The 20,021-nt window shown below is 49.8% G+C and overlaps 1 protein-coding gene across 1 annotated transcript in view; it reads right to left on the bottom strand.

The window, feature by feature from the left end:
* Positions 1 to 16,717, bottom strand: part of LOC114708073 (fatty acid 2-hydroxylase-like) — a 37,014-nt gene extending 20,297 nt beyond the window's left edge. Inside the window, exons 1-6 of the mRNA XM_028891070.2 lie at positions 16,641 to 16,717; positions 16,488 to 16,547; positions 15,715 to 15,838; positions 14,258 to 14,385; positions 11,282 to 11,381; positions 5,723 to 5,890 (exon numbers count right to left, since the gene is read on the bottom strand). Coding sequence (XP_028746903.1) covers positions 5,723 to 5,890; positions 11,282 to 11,381; positions 14,258 to 14,385; positions 15,715 to 15,838; positions 16,488 to 16,547; positions 16,641 to 16,717 — 657 coding nt within the window. The remainder of the gene's footprint in view (positions 1 to 5,722; positions 5,891 to 11,281; positions 11,382 to 14,257; positions 14,386 to 15,714; positions 15,839 to 16,487; positions 16,548 to 16,640) is intronic.
* Between the last annotated feature and the right edge of the window lie 3,304 nt (positions 16,718 to 20,021).

Here is a 20,021-nt window from a genome sequence, read left to right on the forward strand (position 1 = left end):
TGTCAGGCTTGGCAGCAAATGCCTTCACTGGCTGAGCCATCTCACAGGCTCCTGGTGGTGTATTCTGACACAGGGTCTTGTTATGCTATGCAGCCCTGGATGACCTGCATCTCAATATGTAGACTAGGCTGTCCTCAAACTTGAGATAATTCTCCTGTCTCTGCTTCTCAAGAGATGGAATTACAGGCATGTGCTACCATATCCGGCTCCTTCCCCAGTTTGTAGCACCCTCAAAACAATTTCCCAAGAGCTGGAACCTTCACCTGGTGCTAGGCCTGCTTTAGCTGCTACATGCATACTGACTTTTTAAAAATTAATTAATTAATTAATTAATTAATTAATTTATTATTTATTTTGGTTTTTCAAGACAGGGTTTCTCTGTGCAGCTTTGTGCCTTTCCTGGAACTCACTCTGTAGGCCAGGCTGGCCTCGAACTCACAGAGATCTGCCTGGTTCTGCCTCCCAAGTGCTGGGATTAAAGGCGTGCGCCACCACCGCCCGGCTGCATACTGACTTTTTTTTTCAGCTTTCTTCTAGTCCTGGTTACTGAAGGACAGTGTCTTCACTAGGTAGGAACAGGTTCTCTCTTGCTAGTCATTTCCGACATGGAAGCTGCAGAGAACTGATTTTGAGAAGGGATAATGCCGGCTGACTGCCCGGGTGGGATCTAATGAGGTAGAAAGGAGCCCATTCCTTCTTTACCAGGCAGACACTTCCTTGGGCCCCTGCCCTCCCGGGGAAGTGGCTTCCTTCCTCTGAGCTGGCCCCGGGTCCTGTCCTCCCACTCTGCACTGACTAAAGCTCAGGGCACAGGGGAAGGCACCACCGTAAGGGACCAGGGCCACTGTGTGAGGTTGGTGGGGGAAAGGAGAGAGACTAGGACATAGATCCTGCCTCCAGCTCCCAGGCATCTGCGGACTTCCACGTCTACCCTCACTTTGAACCTGTGGGCCTGATGCTCAGAACAGGCCAAGGCTAGTGCTCAGTGCGGGGCTGTGTGGACGAAGGTGAGGATAGGCTCAGAAACTTCTCTGGAGTGGGCAGGTTGCTGGGCTCAGGGCCTTCCTGGGTGGTTCATAGACCCGAGCAACAGACTGGGCCAGGATGCAGATGCAAATCAATGAGCGTCTAGGCCAAGCATCTTGTGTACCCCATGCCCTTCCCCCAACACAGCTCTGCCCCTGCCCAGCCAGGAAGGGGGAGGCTGCTCCTGGCTATGCCAGGAATGCAGCTGGCAGCCGCATGCAGCAGGAGGAAAGGGCGGCCTGCTGCCCAGAGAGTGGGCAGAGGACCCACTGCCAGGGTGAGGAGGGGCTGCCTCTGCTCTCCTTCTTGATCCCTGGATCCCCTTCCTCTTGGGCAGCACAGGAACCGGGTGGCACAGGACAACTCCTCCGGGGCTGCCTCAACCCAGCAGCCAGTGCTCAGCATCTGCCTTTCCCCAGGGGAGCCAGGGCAGGAGGAGGCAACTGCTGGATGCCAGTAGGCTCCTCCCACTGCCAAGAGCTCAAGGCATTGTTTAAAGATGTCGCCTGGAACCCCAGAGCATCTGCTCCAGGACAGCTTTCCGAGGCAGGGAGGCAGAGGATGGGCTACCAAGCAGCAAGCCAGTGGGGAGAGCAGTGAGGGACAAAATACCTCCCTGGAAGTCCTGGCTACCTCTTCTATGCCCTAGAGACCAGCCATCCTGGGCTCTGGTTCCATACTCATTATCTTTCATAAGCCTTAATCATCAGACTGGGGACTGTGATAACCTCGTATTACAGGCGAGAAGCCTTAATCATCAGACTGGGGACTGTGATAACCTCGTATTATAGGCGAGAACACTGAAGATTGACTTCTCAGCCACAGATGCTAGAGTTGGGCCTGATCCTGAGCATGGAGCTCAGAGCCCGAATTCTTAGCACCTGGAGACCCAGACCAGTGGTCAGCGCAGCCAGGGGCCTGCGGCCATGAATTCTTCCCCGGCACATTGCTGGGGGATTCTGCAACAGCGCCCAGTGGCAGCTGGAGCATCAGCTGGCTGGTTTGGGTCCTACTGGGATTGGTGCAGACCTCTCCTGCTCGGAGGAAGTCGGACAAATGTGGGACAAACTCCAGACCACTGAGGTAGCTCTGGGTCACCTGACTTCTCTTCTGGCACTCTGCATCTCTCCACTCAGGGGACATGAAGTCCGGGAAGGGGGCAGAGCCAAGCTAGAACTCACAGCCTGGAGTTTTATCATTCCCTGGGTGTGGGTTTGCCATGGAACCTTTGTTTTGGCCCAAGTCCTGGCTCGTTTATGTTAGAACCTCCAAAGAGTAAAGCTCATCGGGCCCAAATCAACACTTTGCCAGCTCTGCAGACCCCTGGATCTCCCAGTGTTAAGGGTTATGTGTGTAGTACTGAGGTCAGGGCAGGGACTTGGGGGAACTGACCACTACATTTTCCGGTGCATATAGATGTCTCCACGTGCTTGTATGTGTCTCTGCATGCACATGTGTGTGAGTACAAATGCACCTATGTACATACATGTGTGGAAACCAGAAGTAGACTTAGGTGTCTTCACTGTTTTATTATTTTGAGACAGTTTCTCACTGAATTTGGAGCTCACTGATTGGCTAGATGGACTGGCCAACAAACCCCAGGGATCATCCTGTCTACCTCTCTTCAGTGCTGAGATTACAGATATATACATGTAGGTTCTGGGAGTCGAACCCAGGTCTTCCTGCTTATATGGCAAGCACTTTAATGACTTAGCTATCTCCCCGGCTGCACCAACGCATTTTGATTGGTGACACACCTGGCTGGATGGTTTTCTACCTGTCTCCTGATGGACAGGGGTAAACTACACTGGATAGCCTCTCCAAAGTGAAGGAGGCTCATTGTGCTGGAGTCTGGTTTCACTTGAGCAGGAGAAGGAAGAAGAGGTAGCCACTTTGGAGATACCCCCAGAACCTGTTTGGTTTTGTCCTTCCCTTCTGTCTTCTCCTCTCCGAGTCACAGGCTCAGGGGGTACAGAGAAAAGGCCTCATTACGTATGGTCAGCCAGGCAACTAGCCTGTGGCTAACTTGCTATCTGGGTTGATTTCCTGTGGCTAATCTGTGGTTAACATGCCAGCAAGGCTGCTTATCTGCTGGCCAAGTAACATTGGCAGAAGACTATATGCTTTGGCTCCTAGCATTTGTTTTCTTCTGTTTGTATTTTTGTTTTGGTTTCTCTGTGTAGCCCTGGCTGTCCTGGATCTCACTCTGTAGACCAGGCTGGCCTTGAACTCAGAGATCACCTGCTTCTGCCTTCTGAGTGCTGGACTGAAGGTGTGCGTCACAACACCTAGCTGGCTCCTGACACTGTTAACAGGATCAAGTTAGATTACAGATGGTTCATGAAAAATGCTTTGCTCAAGCATGAACCCAACAGCAAACTTGTAATTTAGTCAGGCATGATGGCACACACCTTTAATCCCAGCACCCAGGGAGGCAGAAGCAGAGGCAGGTGGAGCTCTGTGAATTTGAGGTTAGCCTGGGCTACATAGAAAGCTGCAGGCCAGCCAGGGCTACATAGAGTGTGTCTCAGAAAGAAAGAAAACAACAACAGAAAACAACCCGAAGCTGTGTTAGGTTGATGCTCATTTGTTGTCTAGGGGTGTCTGGGGGTGGGAGGAGCGTCAGGTCAGCAAACCCTTAACCCATCTGCTCTAACTACTTCCTGGGAGGCTGGCATCCCCTCCCCCCCCAATGGAAGGCTAACAAGGGAGGGCTCTGAAAAGAACGCAGTGAGTGGCCTAAAGAGGAAGCAGGTTGAAGGGAGGTGTGCCCAAAAGTCAAGAGTGATGGGCAGCGACGGTCACCAGGCCAGCCGGGTTCTAGAAAACAAAGATTTGGGCATGGGAAAGAGTTGCAATCTGTTTTGTTTTTTTTTCCTCCCAAGGAAGCCTGAGTCCTACGCAGCTGAGAGATTCAAGGGGTGATCTAGATCATTCCAGTAAAATTCCATACAGATCCCAAAAGTCAGATGAACCTCACCTCTGACAGGGTGGGGCACCAGAGTTTCTTGGTTTTTGCTCATTCCTGCTGTCTTTCCAGATTCCTCTACCCCCAGCCCAGCATGATCAGCCTAGTCTCTCCTCACTCTTTCCAGCCTGACCCACTTGGTTCCCTGGCTTCTGGGGCCAGGGTAGCTGGGCCCTGGCAGCCTGTGGCTTCCTTCCTTGACAGCACCCACAGAGTTCACCTTGAATACGAAGCTAAGGAGTCCTACCCATGCAAACCCACTCCTGGCCTGCGGACCCTCTGCGGGGGAGATAAAGCCACCGCCTTGTTGGTGTCTTTCCACAGCTTCTCAAGACAGACCTGCCCCAGCTGGGTCAGAAGCAGCTGGTAGCTCTCCTAGCCCCTTCCTTCCCAAAGAGCTGGGGGGTGATCAGGTGGTGAGGAGGGAGCAGGAGGCAGAGAGGGAGAAAAGAGAGGAGAAGAGGGCAGGAGAGAGCACTATTTATCCTCCCTGGAGGGCTGGCACTGTGCTGGCTTTCCTCGGGGTGAATGGGGTGTGGTGGGGTGGGGACACACCAAGGGGACCCAGGTGGGTGGGTGCTCCCTGCCAGAGTAGTATGGACTTCCTCTTGTAGATCACTCTTAGTCCTTCTCTCTCAGCCCAGAGACACAGAAAGAAGGTAGAAGAAGAGAGAATGTGTGTGTGTGTGTGTGTGTGTGTGTGTGTGAGAGAGAGAGAGAGAGAGAGAGAGAGAGAGAGAGAGAATGAAAAAGAGGTGGGCAGGTAAGTCAGGCCCAGCTGTCTGATGTGCTGGGAGCTAGGCTGGCATTAGGGGGAGGGGAGGGGACCCTTCTGCCCCTCTGTATAGTTTTCCTTCTCCCTCATTGTGTATGTAATGCTGGAACAGCCCTGGGGGAATAGATCTTCCTCTTGCCTCATATAGCACTGGCTGAGGGTCAGCCTTGAACCACAGCTCAGGGAAACCATGGGGGGACCTCTCTAGAGCAGGAGGTAAAGTGTGTGTGTGTGTGTGTGTGTGTGTGTGTGTGTGTGTGTGTGTGTGCGTGTGTGTGTCCTGTCCCCAACTTGTCATAAAGCACAGCAGTTTGTTCCTGAGATATTGTGTAGGCTGCCACATTGAGGTAGCCTCAGCGAGCTCTTTATAGTATGTTCTTCCCAAGAGTCAGGCCCTAAGCCAATCCCACTGGCGCTGGCTAAAAGGACTTGTGCCTGTGGTACCTTCCACCGGCTACTCACAGCCCTGAGTGAGGACATACTGGCTTCTTCCTGGTCTTGCCCCAAACCCTCGTCCTCATCAAAGCCCCTCATCCCTATCTGCCACACCACCTCTGCCACAAGGGACTTGTGGGTTCTTTATCCACAAGGGACTTTCCGGAGTGATCGTCGGTGCCAGGAGCAGATTTTCCACGTACACTGGCCAGGGTGGGTCTGTCAGCCCTGCCACTGTCCCCTTCTAACTTCAGGATTCCTGATGGGAGACCTGTCTTATTCCAGGTTAGTTAGGGTGGGGTTCTTGCAGAGATCTCATGTACCACTGACCCCAGCTGCCCACCAGCAAGCTCTCCCCATCCCCTAATGCCTGCAGCTAGATTTGCTGCCCCAGGTCACAGTTGGGCACTGAGGGTACCAATGGCTCTTCATCTTCCTTGGGCATACATACATCGTGGCTTCACATACCTCTCCACCCCCTGTAACCCCAATCATCCCCAAGGTCCTGCGCCAGCTACCTTGTCCCAGTCCACCACTTTGAACTGTGGCTCAGTAGCAGGGTCTATCTTCTGAGTCTCCGCAGAGGCTACAGCACCATTCTCCACGGGGTCCTGGAGAGAGAAGACACAAAAGCACTTAGAGGATGAAGGGAGAGAACGGAGCCCCAGCCACCCCAAGCCAGAGAGCTAAGGACCGGGAAAACCCCATGGGTGGGACTGGGGTGGGTGGAAATCAAGGACAGTATGTACTTTTGCAATCAGAGACACTGGTGTGGGTGTCATTATTCTTTGTCCTTCTCCCTTACAAAACAAAAACGAAAGATGCAGGAAGATCTGGGAAAGTAAGCAAACCGTAAGGATGTGAGAGCGGCTAGGGGTAGCTGCCAGGCCCAGCAAATGTCAGGCAAACCAAGTCACAGAGGGGCACTGGATGGGGGCCCCCTGTGCCCACCTGATGATGGCGGCCCTCCTTTCCTCTCTCTCTCTGCCTGGTTACTCAGTAGACTGTGTGGGTCACAGGCTGCCAGTCCATGTAATCGCAGTAAAGAAAGGCCGCTGGGAGCCAGGGAGACTGGTCCTCCAGCAATCCCAGTCAGTGGTCACGTGCAGGACAGAGCGAGCTGAGGTGTGCCCAAGTGGGCTCAAGGTTAATTTAAACTAGTAAAGAGGTAAAGCCAGAAGGAAATGGAATAATGTGCTGGGAAAGTCACACAGCATCAGCTAGCTTTGACGTCATGCGGGGTTGAGACCAGAGAAAGCAGATTTACCCGGAAGTAAAGCTCAGGCTTCCCTGTAGGAAGGGCAGGGACAGACCTTGCCAGTGGGAGCTTCCCAAGTCCTGTGCCCCCAAACAACCACAATCCTAATGGTCCTGGGAAGCCAGATGTTAGCAAGAGGTTTGGGAGGTTTGAGCAGCCATCTGGGGTTTCTTTTGACTTTTCCTCAGGCAGGGTATGTAGCCCAGCATATCCTTTATCTCACGATGCAGCCCAGACTGATCTCAAACCCCCCATTCTCTATGTCAGACTCTTTAGGACTGGGATTACAGATACACACCAGCATGCCCAGCAGCTTTGGGCTCTGCTACTATGCTTACGTTTTTCTTTCCAAATAAGCCTAAGAGAACTTTATGGTGATGGTGACCATGTTGGCATTTTCTAGGGAAAACCCAGATGCAATCCAGAAGTGGGCTTTTGTAATCCTACCTTTGTGAATCTTTGGGTTATCAGACTGATACCTGCTTCTTAAAATATATATCTATGTATATATGTAATTTTAATTGAGACAGAGTCTTGCTTTGTAACCCAGGCTGATCTCAAACTAACCTTCCTCCTATCTCAGTCTCTCATAGGCTGGGATTACAGATATGTACCACTATACACGGATTCCATACTGTGTGAATTTTTAAAAGGTTGTTTTATTTTTATTATGTGTATGGGTGTGGGTATGTGCACCTGAGTGCAGTGCCTGCAGAGGCCTGGTGAGGGCATCAGATCCCCTGGAGCTGGAGTCACAGGTGGTTATGAGCTGTCTAATGTGGGTTCTGGGAACCAAATCTAGGGCCTCTGCAAGAGCAATGTGCACTCTTAACCATTGATCTCTCCAGCCCCTTATGATTTTTTTTTTTTTTTTGAGATAGGGTTTCTCTGTGTACCCTGACTGTCCTGGAACTCCCTCTGTAACCAGGCTGGCCTTGAACTCAGAGATCTGCCTGCCTCTGCTTCCCAAGTGCTGGATCAAAAGTGCACATTACCACCATCTGGCTGAATTTATTTGATTTTATTTTAATTTAAGGAAAAAAAAAGCATCTTATGCTCTCTTGAGGACCAGGAAAAGGAATTTTATAACACAATATAAGCAGAAACTCTTTAAATATCCCTCATAGGCTGTTTTCTTCCTTCTCTGTCAGCAATCCAATCGTCTTTCCTGTTCCCTTCAAGTTGTTTGTTTTCTTTCCTTCAGGGTCTCATTCTAGCTCTGGCTGGCCTGGAACTACTTGGTAGCCCAGGCTGATCTAAAACAGGTGGTGCTCCTCCTTCACTGGTTTCGAAAGCACTAGGATTCCAGGTGTGAGCTACCGTGCACGGTTCTTAGAGCTCTGTTGTAATATCAATATTCCTGAGGGCTTTAGTCCCTGTACTATCAACCCCGTCTTTCCCAGACGGTTATTTTTTCTGGTTACTCCACGTGATGGCTATTCTTCGTTGTCAACTTGACTACATCTGGAATAAACTAAAACGCAAATGAATGGGCACACCTGTGAGGGATTTTTTTCTTAATTAAATCATTTGGAGTGGTAAGACCCACTTCTAATCTGGATTTTTGAGGTGGGAAGATCCACCTTTAATCTGGGCCATACCTTTGGCTGGCAGCCTGTATAAGGTCATGGAGGAACGAAGCTCCCTCTCTCTCTCTGCCTGTTTGCTCTCCCTCTTGCTAGCCAGTCCATTCCTTCACTGGCATTAGAGCCTACTTCTCTGGGATTCCAGCATATCCTGAAGACCAGCTGAGATATCCAGCCTCTTGGGCTAAACAACTACTGTGTTCTTGAACTTTCCATTCATAAGCAGCCATTGTTGAATTAGCCAGACCACACACAGCCTGTAAATCATTCCAATAAATTATACATATATACATATATATATGTATATATATCCCATATACATATGTCTATCTATCTATCTGTCTGTCTGTCTGTCTATCTATCTACCTATCTATCTATGAGAGAGGGAGATTCATTCTGTAAGTTTTGTTCCCCTGGAGAATCCTGACTAATACATCCCAAGTCCTTTCTCAGAGTGTTCTACTCCTTCCTTTTCTATACTGCAGGGCTACCTCCTGTAATTCCATGTTTGTAACTTAACAAAAGGATGGTCTTCGCTGGGAAGGGGTTTCCACAATACTATCATTTAATGTTTTCGTCTGTGCTACACTCTTCAGACACTCAGAGCATCGTACACGGAACTGACTGGGGCACCCACCTGACACCCCCGCAGACAGGAGGAAAGCACAAAGTATTCCACTGTCTGACTCATGTTTCCAGGCTTTGGCACACAGTCTCTTATGCTTGGCTGGCTGCCTCCAGGTCCTGGCAATCACCCTTGGCTCCTCCCCTCTGGGGCTGCATAATTCCTTCTCTTACCTGACAGGCCCATAAACGTCTGAACAGAGCCAATGTTCCCACCTCATGCCATCTGCTTTCCCCTCAGTCCGTCCTGGGATACAACAGGGTCTCTAAGCGTGCCTTCGGGTCCATGTTTCTCTTCCAAGGAACATGTGGTAGGCCACATGCAGGACCAAACAGAGCTTGTACCCCCTTCTCACACACCTTATTTCTGATCATGGGAACTGAGCAAACATCAAATCTTTTGGCCACCACCGTATCAACTCATTCCTTCAGTTTATTGAACCCTGAAGCTTTTCTTAGCAACTGCTGTTGGCATGGGGTTAGGGGGTATGTATGGTAAGGAGATTATAAAGGTTAATCTTCATTGTCAGCCTGTCTGGATTTAGTGTTTCCGCGGGAACACATCTCCGGGGTTGTCTATGAGACTGTTTTCAGGAAAGTTTAACAGTCAGGATGTCTGACTTTCTGACACTGCCACATGATCTTGTCATCTGAAAACATGTTGGGCTAAATATCTCGGGACATATGTGGACCAGAGACTACAGGTTGGACACACCTGGGTTGAGCGAAAGAGGGGAAGCTCACTCCTATGAGCCAGGATGCCAGACTGGATAAAAAGGAGAGAGTGGAGCGGTCCTTGTCTCTCTCTGCTTCCCGATGGCAAACACAAGGTGGCCAACTGCCTCCAACTGCCCCGATGCCTCCCCTGGTGTGAGGAACTGTACCTCGTTAAACTTTCAGCTGGAATAACCTCTTCCTCTTCTGAGTTGCTTTTCAGTCAGGTATTTTACGACAGCAAAGAGGAAGGTAACTAATACAGAAGTGATGTGAACCTGTAGTGCAGCTCACTGGAGCGACACAAGAGTCCTGTGGCTGCGGTGCCATGACAAGAGAGGACTCGGGAGAAAGTGGAAACCACAAAATCCAAGGAAGAAGATAATGGGTGAGTGTGCAGGGCCGGGAACTCTGGGTTCCTCCCCTTCGGGAGCCAGAGGTCTGTAAGGATCGCAGTGGCCCCCTACTTCCTTCCAGTTCCTCCCTCACACAAGGGGCTCATCCACATCATAGCTCTCCTGAGGTGAGCGCAAGCTTTGTCCACCACAGACCATCTTTTCAAGTGACTTCCCTTCCTGTCATGCTTTCCATTATCATTCTAATCTCCTTTTCTGTTATGACCTTGGATTAACTCCATTCTCTCTCAAGTCAAAAGGATGACTTTGCATTTCCTATAACATGCCTTACATTTTCCTTCTCAACTGTCCCCCTGTCTAGGAGACAACAGTTAATACTTCATGAGTGCAATAATACTGCATGAAGTAGGTGCAATGTTATTCCCATAGCCTTCTGCCTAGTGAGGAGCAGAACCAGTAATGGACTCCAGCATATTCTCTTTCCCATCATGCTCTTCTTCTCTTGCCATCTGAGCCAGAGATGATGTCTCCACTTCCTCTGTTGGCATAATTTCTTGCCTCTGGTTGTCTTCAAATATTTGAGTAATTATAATTTGTTCAGTGGCTTCTATTGGGGACTTTTGGATTGATGCTTCCTGTTTCTCTAGGTGGACTCTTCAGAAACTGAACGTTATCCCCACATGGCCTCAGTGGGGTCATACTTTACAAAACAGCCCAAGCCTCTTGAGACTTCCTGCCACATGATGGGACCGGGTGCTGGGGGTGGGTCGGGGCTTTGTTCTTGGAGATGTTAAACAAATTGAGTGTCCCAACACTGTTGTACAGTGAGGGATACAGCCCTTTGAGAAAGGGGTGCCCCGCACTGACACTGAACACATCATGCAGGAGTGCTCCTCTAGGCTGGCGAGGGCAAGCAGTGTCCACATACAAGGGTGGTTACAAGGATGAAAACTCATGTGGACGTAGATTGTCTGAGCATAGCTAAGACTCATATGAAATACCAGTATTTTTCTTCCACAAATAAAAGTACTTTTAAAGATGACCATCAGCAACCCTTCACAAACAAGAGGAAATTCAATACCAAATATACAGGCAATGCAGGTTTATAGCACAGAAGGCAGTTCTTCTAAAGAAGGGCAGTTGACAACTTTATATCAGCACTGGAAACAAACGGTTCCATTTTAAAAATATTTATCAGTGCATGAAAATGACAAAGTCAAGTCTCACTTCAGGAACACTCATTTTTCCTACTTGTTCCCTCCATTCAAGGGGGTTGCTGTGGGACCCTCGACAGAAGCTCTAAGAGGAAGCAGACCAAGTGTTCCCTTCAGACCCATTCTGAGGCTCTACTTGGAAAATTATCGCGAGTCTGGTTGCGCAGAGAGATGATGGCTACAGGTGGAAACAAAACTGTTAAGGCTTTTTTGTTCAGCTCAGAAAGTTTGGTTTTAAATGAGAGAAGTTGAGGGACAGCTGCTCTGGGGACCTGCTCTAAGAGCCAGGAGACAGAGTATGTTGTCACGTAGAAGTGTGACTCACAGCTCGCCGCATCCCAGGGTAGAGTAGCCGGTGGTTCTTTCCGGAGAGTTCTTCTGAGTCACGGACCAAGCCCAGAGTGAGGGCTGGCGGTGGGGGCACACTGGCCAGGAAGGCAGAGAAAAAGAAGGACAAAGGGGCAGGGATGGATGTCATCTTGTCCTGTCTTTCTCTTCCGCTGCCTCAGCCTAATCAGACCTCAGGCAGTACACTCACAATGAGGGTCATGCTTTCAATGGTCCTGGAGTGACCACATGAACAAAGTACTTTCTGGGTGGCCTTAAGGGACAACACCCTTCTCTGGCAGAGGCCCAAGTCAGTATCACAAGACTTAGCAGGCATCCAACGAGGGAAGAGACTCCAAGGAGAGCCAGGGCCAGCCAGCTACACATCGGTATCACCTGCAGCAGGAACATTCTGGATTGGACATGTTCTCCCAGCATGTCTTTCATTAGTAATCTTATCAAGACTAGCTATGAGATCCCAGAAGGTGGAGCAAACCTTCTCTACACGTGGACAAAAGCCGCCCTGGATGAGGTTCTCCAGGTCCCATTCCCGAGGGCTTCAGGAACCGAGACCTGCCCAGTAGCGGCTGTCACAACAGCACACACGTAGCTCTTGTTCTCCAGGCCAGTGTTTATTCTGTAGTCAGGTTGGGCTCACCCTTGCATTCCACAAGCAAACACCACTCATAAATCAGAAGTGTGCAAAGGTCACCCTGGGGAAATAGGCTACAACCCTAACTTTAAAAGTCTTTAAACATTTTTTTTTTTTTTTTGGAAACTTCCACAATGCATTTGAAAGACGCCTGGAAGGATGCCAAAGGGAACCAATAAAGAATCCCAAAGCAAAGAAAATTGTTCTGGTTGCTGCCTTTAGGTTGGACAAGTTTCAGTACGTGGGGAGGAAGGTGAGTAATTCTGTAGTCAGACTTACACTGGCCTCCACAAGAATGATTAACACATGTCCTAAAGAGTGTGACAACAGTGTCCTTCCCTCCTGTGCCATGTGACAGCTTTCTTCTTTAGGGGAAGAGGACCCCGAGACAGGATCTTGCTATGAAGCCTAGGCTGGACTTGAACTCATCATCCTTTCTGCCTCAGCCTCCTGGCTGCTGGGATCACAGGCATTGCTGGCATGTGACCTGGCATGTGACCACTTTCTCATAGGATCCACTTGAGGGACACAAGACAGTCCTGCGTGTCTGGGGAGATGCACAGGTGCTCAGGACGGACAGCATCTCCCGCCTTTTCTATCTATTTGCCTGCTGATTGCCTCTCCAGCTAGAATGTGAGCTCCTCAAGGTGGGGACCCTGCCGGCCTTGCCCGTTCTGAGGCACGGGCCCCAGGAGGGCACCCAAACGTTTGCTGAATGAGAAGAGTCAGTCATGTCTCAGCAGATCAATGGCTTGTTTAGGTGCAAAGATATGAGGAGGGTTTATATGTGGGCAGGGTGGCAGGGGAGACCTGCTCCAGCGCCTTCCACAGGCTGCCTTTCCTTGGAAAGAGAAAGACAGCTACAAGGAGTCACCAGTGCAACCTGCCAAGGAGCTGGCATAGGCTGGCACTGAACCTTCCCCGCCAAGTCACTGGCTCTGCTGGGCAGTGTACGGTGGAGAGTGAGGTAGGCATTTTGACTTCCTTAAATCCTTCCGGCCACAGTCTGAGGCCACGTGGAAGAGAAGTCGGCAGACAGCAGCACCTGCCACCGCTTCTCCCGGCTCAGTGCCAGTCACTGGCTGGTCTGAGGCGTCACTTGCTTTTGTGGCCACAGCCCTGCTTACATCTCTTGGTTTTCCTCCCCAGGCAGCTCCCTCACATCAAGTTCAGCCCCATTAGACCCAGATACAAACATGGCAGGTGTTCACTGGCAGCCCCTGAAGGTCCCAGGTCCCCCGACTCCCTGTTTCCACCTTAAGAGGCTAAGGAGGCGACAGCGTCCGGTAGCGCAGGGTGTGGCCCATGGCTCACACTCCTTTTGTTCATAGACGATGTCTATGCTGGAATAGTCTTTACTTCCCCAAACTGAGACACGCTTGCATGGAGTCTCCCTCAAACCAGGGCCACCAAGAGACAACTCAGTGTATGAGCTACTTTTCTCCTTGCTTTGCTAAGATACCAGACAAAAGGATGGGGTTGCTTTGGCTCCTGGTGTGACAGTGCGGTACCTCGTGGAGGGGAAGGCTTGGCGGCAGAAGCCTGAGGCCGCTGGTTACATTGGAGACACAGTCAGGAAGCAGAGAGAGATGAACGCCGGTGCTCGGCTCACTTTCTCCTTTTCTTCCAGTGACACCAACATTCAGGGCAGGTCTCTTCTGCTTAGTTAAATCTTTCTGGAGGTATCTTCCCCGGAAGTGTGTTTCTGTGGTGATTCTAAATCCCTTCAAGTTGCGAACGAAGATTAAGCATCACTCTCAGACAAAGGCATGAGACACCTTTTGCTCCAAGCATTGGCACAGAGAAGGCAGGCAGATGGTAAAGGCAGTACTACTCCATGATTGATGTCACATGATCTTGAGCTCAGGGAGAGTGATGGGAATGAGCACACTATTGAGAAACAGAGGGCCATATCCTGTGGTGAGGGGCAGCTCTGACCTGGGTCCAGGTCGTGGGAGATGGGGGCCTGTGTCATCACACTATGATTTCTAAGAAGATCCAGAACACTAGATTTTTTTATATGAAATTTCCAGAAGATTTTTCTCTCCCCCACTTCGTAGGTATGCTTGGAAAATGCTCTACTGAGTTCTAGCCCCAGCCCTGGACTTGCATTTTTAACAAATTCCGTGGTTCAAACTGACATACATGAATATAAACACGGCCCTTGGTGTGACTGTTGGAAAACTCCTGGTGAGCTGTTAAATGTGGGCGCCCTGTTCGTTGAGAAGGAGGGCCAGGGAGAGCCAAGAACAAGGATTGTGTTTCTTCTCCCCAAATTCCCAGAATGAGGAATCTAGATGGGGAGGCTGGGCATGCACCTACGGGCACCTATGGGGAACAAGCTTTCGGGGAAGCCTGTGTCTAGCCTCTGGGGGCGCTGGGTGATAGGCTGACACTTTTAGAACCAGGGTCTTAGGGTACACGAAGGGAGACCCTGGACTTGCTCCTCCCTTCAATACAGGATGACAAGGATCAAGAGAAGCCAGGGCTTGACATGGTGGGAGATGCTCCTCTTCACCTGTGTTCTTTCCTTTTTCTCTGGGAAGGAGCCACAGGCCACTCACCAAGTATGTCACCTTCAGGGTCTAACTTCCCAGGAGAATATACCCTTCCCCGTTCATAATCTTCCCAACCCTCAGTACTTCAGAATTTGATCTTATTTATAAATATAGAATTAAGATGGAAATAAGGGGGAGGGGGATTAGAGTGTGTTCTGATGTAACTGATAGTCTTATGTAATGGGGAAATGTCCACACAAAGGGGTACTACAGGAAGACTGCTATGTGAAGATGAAGGCAGACCAGGAAGATGTGTCAAAAAGCCAAGGAAAACCATTCCGACAGAGATCTGCCAGAGGCTGTGGTGATGCCGAGAATGCGTCCTCTCACAGCCCCCACATGTTGTAGACAGCTTTAATTGTTAACTCAACACAGCCCAGAGCCAGTTGAAAGAAGACCCTGGGTTGAGGAATTGCCTAAATCACAATGGCGTGTGGGCATGTCTCTGTGGGATTGTCTTGTTAATTCCTGTAGGAGGGCCCAGCCCACAGTGCTGGTATCACTCCCTAAGTAGGTAGTCCTGGGCTGTTTTTAAAAAGCTAACTAAACAGGAGCAAGCAAGCCAGCAAGCAGCATTTATTTCTCCATGGATTCCTGTTTGAGTTCCCACCTCGACTCCCCTCAGTGATGGACTGTGACCTGTAAGATGAAATAAACCCTTTCCTCCTCTAAGTTGCTTTGGGTCAGAATGTTTAATCACAGTAACAGGGATGAAACTAGAATCCTATGACACCTTGGCCTTGGTCTTCTGGCCTCCAGAACTCTGAGATTATACATTCCCATTGTCTAAAACACCTACTCTATAATTGGTCGTGGAATCTAGCGGAAAGTCATTAGAGTTTTAGCAGTGTCTCTTGGGATCCAGACAAGGCCACAGAGGAAGAAGGAATTCAATAGGAGATAAAAACCACACTGAAGAAGACATCAAAGGTGATATGGAGTCAGGGTCTGCATCTCACCCTATGCCAAGATGTTGGAAACCAGAGTCTCCTGGTCAACACAGCCCTCCTCCCCAGCCCATAATGGTTACCCATGCATAGCTCTTAGCAGGGACATTGGACTATTTCCCTTCCTGGCTCAGAAGTAGCCTGTTCTGCCTTCTTTAAGGCCTGAGAAGTCACTCCCCAGTTGTCTCCACTTAGAAGTACTGTGCATCAGAGGCAGGCTGTGCTTGGGGATGGTGGGGGTTGATCACAAACTGCTGCTCTCTCTAACACAAACCTTGTTCTTTGTACCTCCCATCTCCTCCCCTAGCAGAGCTCCTAGGACAGCTGTGTTATCTCCACGGAGAGCCACCATCTCAGGAGCGTCAACACACGTGTCCCTGAGGGACTGGCGGGAGGCCCTACAGACGGGGAAACTGAGGATCAGGAGGACCAGGCAAGCCATGCAAGGTCTCTCAGATGATTAGTCTCCAGGAAGATTCTGCTCTGGGCGGGCCTCATTGGGATGTCTCCAGACCCCTGGCCAGGGTCCCTGTCTCAGCCCCCAGCACTCTCCCAGTCCCCAGGCCCTGTCTTCCCTGGAGAGGGTGTGCTCGGAGGGTGCATGGGGAGAGAACAGTGCAGAACAACGGAACGCCTGCGTGCTACAGCACAAACAAACAAGTCCAGCACACAGGCCATCTGAAAGGAGGCAGTGTATGACAGGCGGGGGCTGCGGAGGGGTGGGGGAGAGCCGCATAAAGGAATGTTGTTTGAGAAAGCTGGGGCTGGGCACCAAGGGATGGACAGATGTCCTTTTATCCCTCAGCCTGGGTTGTGCTTGAAAACCCTTTCTGTGAAATGAGCCTGGTGCCCCTGGCCCGGCGTCCAGCTGCCTCCACCCGCTGCAGGCACAGAGGAGGTGGTGGGTGGTTCCACACACCTGGTAGCACATTGCCCAGGGCTGGGTGCAAGGGGCAGGCCCCAGAGAGAAAGATGATGATGCCAGGGCCTTCTGGAGCCATGGAAAGAGCCTTCTTTGCTAGGAAGGCTTTGTGTTGACAAGCCCACCTCGGGGACTCCCCAGGAGCGGCCTCCTGAGAGCTGGCGAGCTGCTTAGAGAGCTGGAAACTTTAACAGCCGTGAAAGCAGCAGGGCCTGCTAGCTCCTGCTTCTAAGAAGCTGCCCTCTGTCTAAACCAGAAGCCAGGCCCTTCAGGCTCACCTCTGGCCAATCTTTTGTGTACCTCGAGGGTCACATTTGACAACTGACAAGCCACTGAACCCCCGAAGGAGGGCCATGATGACCCTTTCCGTAGTCACGGCAGGATTAGTTCCAGGTCACTATCCCAGTATTCACGGTAAGAAGAAGAGCAGAAAGAAATGGACCGGAAGCCCGTGCCGTGGTCTGACCACGTTGCCTCTGCTCAAGAAATGTGGAAAGGACAGGGTGCTAGGCCAGGCCTAGGCCCTTGCCTTCAGCTGACCATGAATGTGGCACTGCTTCGAGTCATGAAATGACACCCCTTTGCTGCCCTCGCCAGCAACCTTGTCCCCAGAAGCAGAAGGCAGCTTATATAGGGAATCCAGGACACCAGAGAAGGGGCCAGTGGCTTGATCATCCTAAATCACCACCCAAGACTCACCAGATGGGTGTGGCCACTGGCAGGCTGCCCATGTGCCATGGATGACAGCACAGACATGTGCATATGGACAGTACTAGTTGGACTTGGTTTACTGGGGGGCGGGGGGGGGGGGGAGGACAAGAGAACTACATGAGGTTGGGAGGGGAATGTGTTAGGGGAGGGAAGTTGGAGCAGAGAGTTGGGGTAGACATGCTAAAAATTCATTGTGTACATGTATGAAACTCTCAAAGAATAAATAAAAGTATTATATATGAAAAACATTGCCAGACCCCCCCTCTACTAGATCTTGACAGTTCCCATGAACTATTTTTGAGTTAGGGCTAACTTTGTAGCTTGGGCTAGCCTTGAACTCATAGCCATCATCCCACCCAAGCCTAAGTGCTCGGATTACAGGGGATGGACCACTATGTCGCATCATGCTGTTCACTTGATGCTCTTCCAAATCTCACCATGAGCTGTTTGCATCTGCATGGGTCCTCTCTAACCTCTGACTTCCAATTAGGGAAACACTTCTAAGAAAGTAGTCAAGCAGACAAGTGCATTTGCCCAGGGGGTGTCTTACTTAGGAGCTCAGAGGGATCTGTGGGGGCAAATCTCCCTCCTGGAGGTACTACCTTGGCTTGGTGAAATTGAACAAGGGGAGTTGCCTGAGGATTCTGGGTCCTTCTTAGCAAAATCCATCCTCTGCTGCAGGAGTAGGATGAAAAGGACCAGAGCCTGGGTTCAGATGAAGACACCAGCAGCTTCAGGGTGTCAGTGCCTTGAAATGGTCTTTTGCAGAACTGGTAAGGTATCACCCAGACTACAGTCTCTCAAGCTTTTATCTCATGAATTTCCAGGGATCTTTATAGGATGTGCTACCACAAGGAAAATACCAGGAAGCCATCTAAAATCTGTATTGCCTCATCGATCCAACATGCATATAAAACAAAGTTCAGATCCATTATGTGACATTCTGAGCTGTAGGGACTGTCTTCTCAATACTGCACTTGACTATTTTTAATTTATTGATAAGTTTTAGTTACTGCGTGTGCATGCACACACATGTGCAGGTGTGCATGCCATAGCACATGTGTGGAGGCCAGAAGAAAACTTTTCAAAGTTGGTTCTCTCTCGCATGTGGGTCCCAGGGGTCAAACTCAGGTCCTTAGGCTTCGTAGCAATTACCTTCACCTGCTGAGCCACCTCACCAACCTCTTTATTCTATTTTCTGAGACAGAGGCTCATGTAGCACAAGCTGGCCTTGAACTTGCTATACAGCAGAGGGTGATCTTAAACCCCTGATTCTCTTGCCCCGACCTCCTGGGTACTGGACTACAGATACAGACCACCATGTCCGATTTTTGTGCATTTATGCAGTGCTGGGGATCAAAACCAGGGTGTGTGGTAGGTAACTATCAACTGAGCTACATCCTCCAGACATTGGCTATATTTTTAGGAGAACAAAAACCATTGATTTATAAATAACCTCAAATATGACCACCCCAGAGGCATATTCCCACACTTCTCTTTCATAGTCTATTTATTTAAGAAAATATTTATTCTGTCACTGTTTACACCTATGCAAATAACTTCATTGTAAGCACCAATATAGTCTCTGAACTGGTTTTTTGAAAAACAACAATAATAAACAAACCTCCTAACCAACAGCAAATGACCTGCCTTACACCCGTTTTACCTCCCCGCCCACAGCCTAACTCTCTAGTTCCTTTATTTTACAGTGGAGGATATTTTTGCTTACAGGGATTGGTGTACCTGTCTTAAGTGCCATGTTTGGTCCTGAAACACAGGCTGTCCTGTGTCCTATAAGTCTATGTCTCTCTTCCTCACATTTAACCTGACAACTTCCAGATGTAGTCACTATACATGGCTGAAATTAGGCAAGGCTGCATAGGGGACCCTTTAATTGGAGATGGAAGACAGTTCCTGGTGAGCCTGTATTTGGAACTTTATATGGTTAAGTGCCACATTCTATACTTGGTGGTCACACAGGGTTTTAACTCAAAGGAATGAATTCCTTAAACAACCCAGAGGAGGAGGCTGTCCTCCTGAATGATCTGTCTGAAATGGCCATGGTGAACACTTACTGCAACATGTCAGGCAGAGAGGACAAAAAGGAGGTATTTGTGAATGGTGCAAAGACACCACCCAAGAACACAATCTCCTCTGATTTGGGGACTGTCATCTCAGAGAGGCTTTGGTTCTAGACCAATACTGCCCAAGAGAACTTTCTTTACTGATGAAAATGTCCTATATCTGAGCTGTCTAGTATATTACAGGAAGCCAGGTATGGTGGCACATGCCATTAATCCCAGCACTTGGGAGGCAGAGGCAGGCGGATTTCTGTGAGTTAAGAGAGCCAGCCTGTTCTACATACTGAGTTCCCAACAAGCCAGTGAGATCATGTCTGAAGATCAAAACCAAACCAAACCAAAACCACCCTGAGAGGAGTTACCTTTTTCAATTTTATTCTAAGTAGTGTCTTAGAATTTTGGTTGCTGTGACAAAACACCATGACCAAAACAACTTGGGGAGGAAAGGATTTATTTCAGTTTACAGTTCCACGTCACAATCTTCCACTGAGGGAAGTCAGGCCAGGCCCTGGAGGAGGGCAGGAACCTGGAGGCAGGAGCTGATACAGAGGCCATGCAGGAGTGCCGCTTACAGACTTGCTCCCCATGGCTTGCTCAGCCTGCTTTCCTATTATCCCAGGACCACAGCTCCAGGGGTGGCACTGCCCACACTGAGTGGGCTCCCCCACATCAATCACTAATTAAGAAAATGCCCTAGAGTCTTGTTTACAGGCAAATCGTTTGGATGCACTTTCTCAAATGAGATTCTCTCTTCCCAAATGACTCTGGCTTGTGTCAGGTTGACATAAACTAGCCAGCACCAGAGTGGCTACCATGCTGGCAGCAAGCTCCAATCTCGTGTGTTCAATCACTATGTGAAAAGCTTCC

Source organism: Peromyscus leucopus, chromosome 5 (assembly GCF_004664715.2).
Source record: "Peromyscus leucopus breed LL Stock chromosome 5, UCI_PerLeu_2.1, whole genome shotgun sequence".
Classification (NCBI taxonomy): domain Eukaryota; kingdom Metazoa; phylum Chordata; class Mammalia; order Rodentia; family Cricetidae; genus Peromyscus; species Peromyscus leucopus.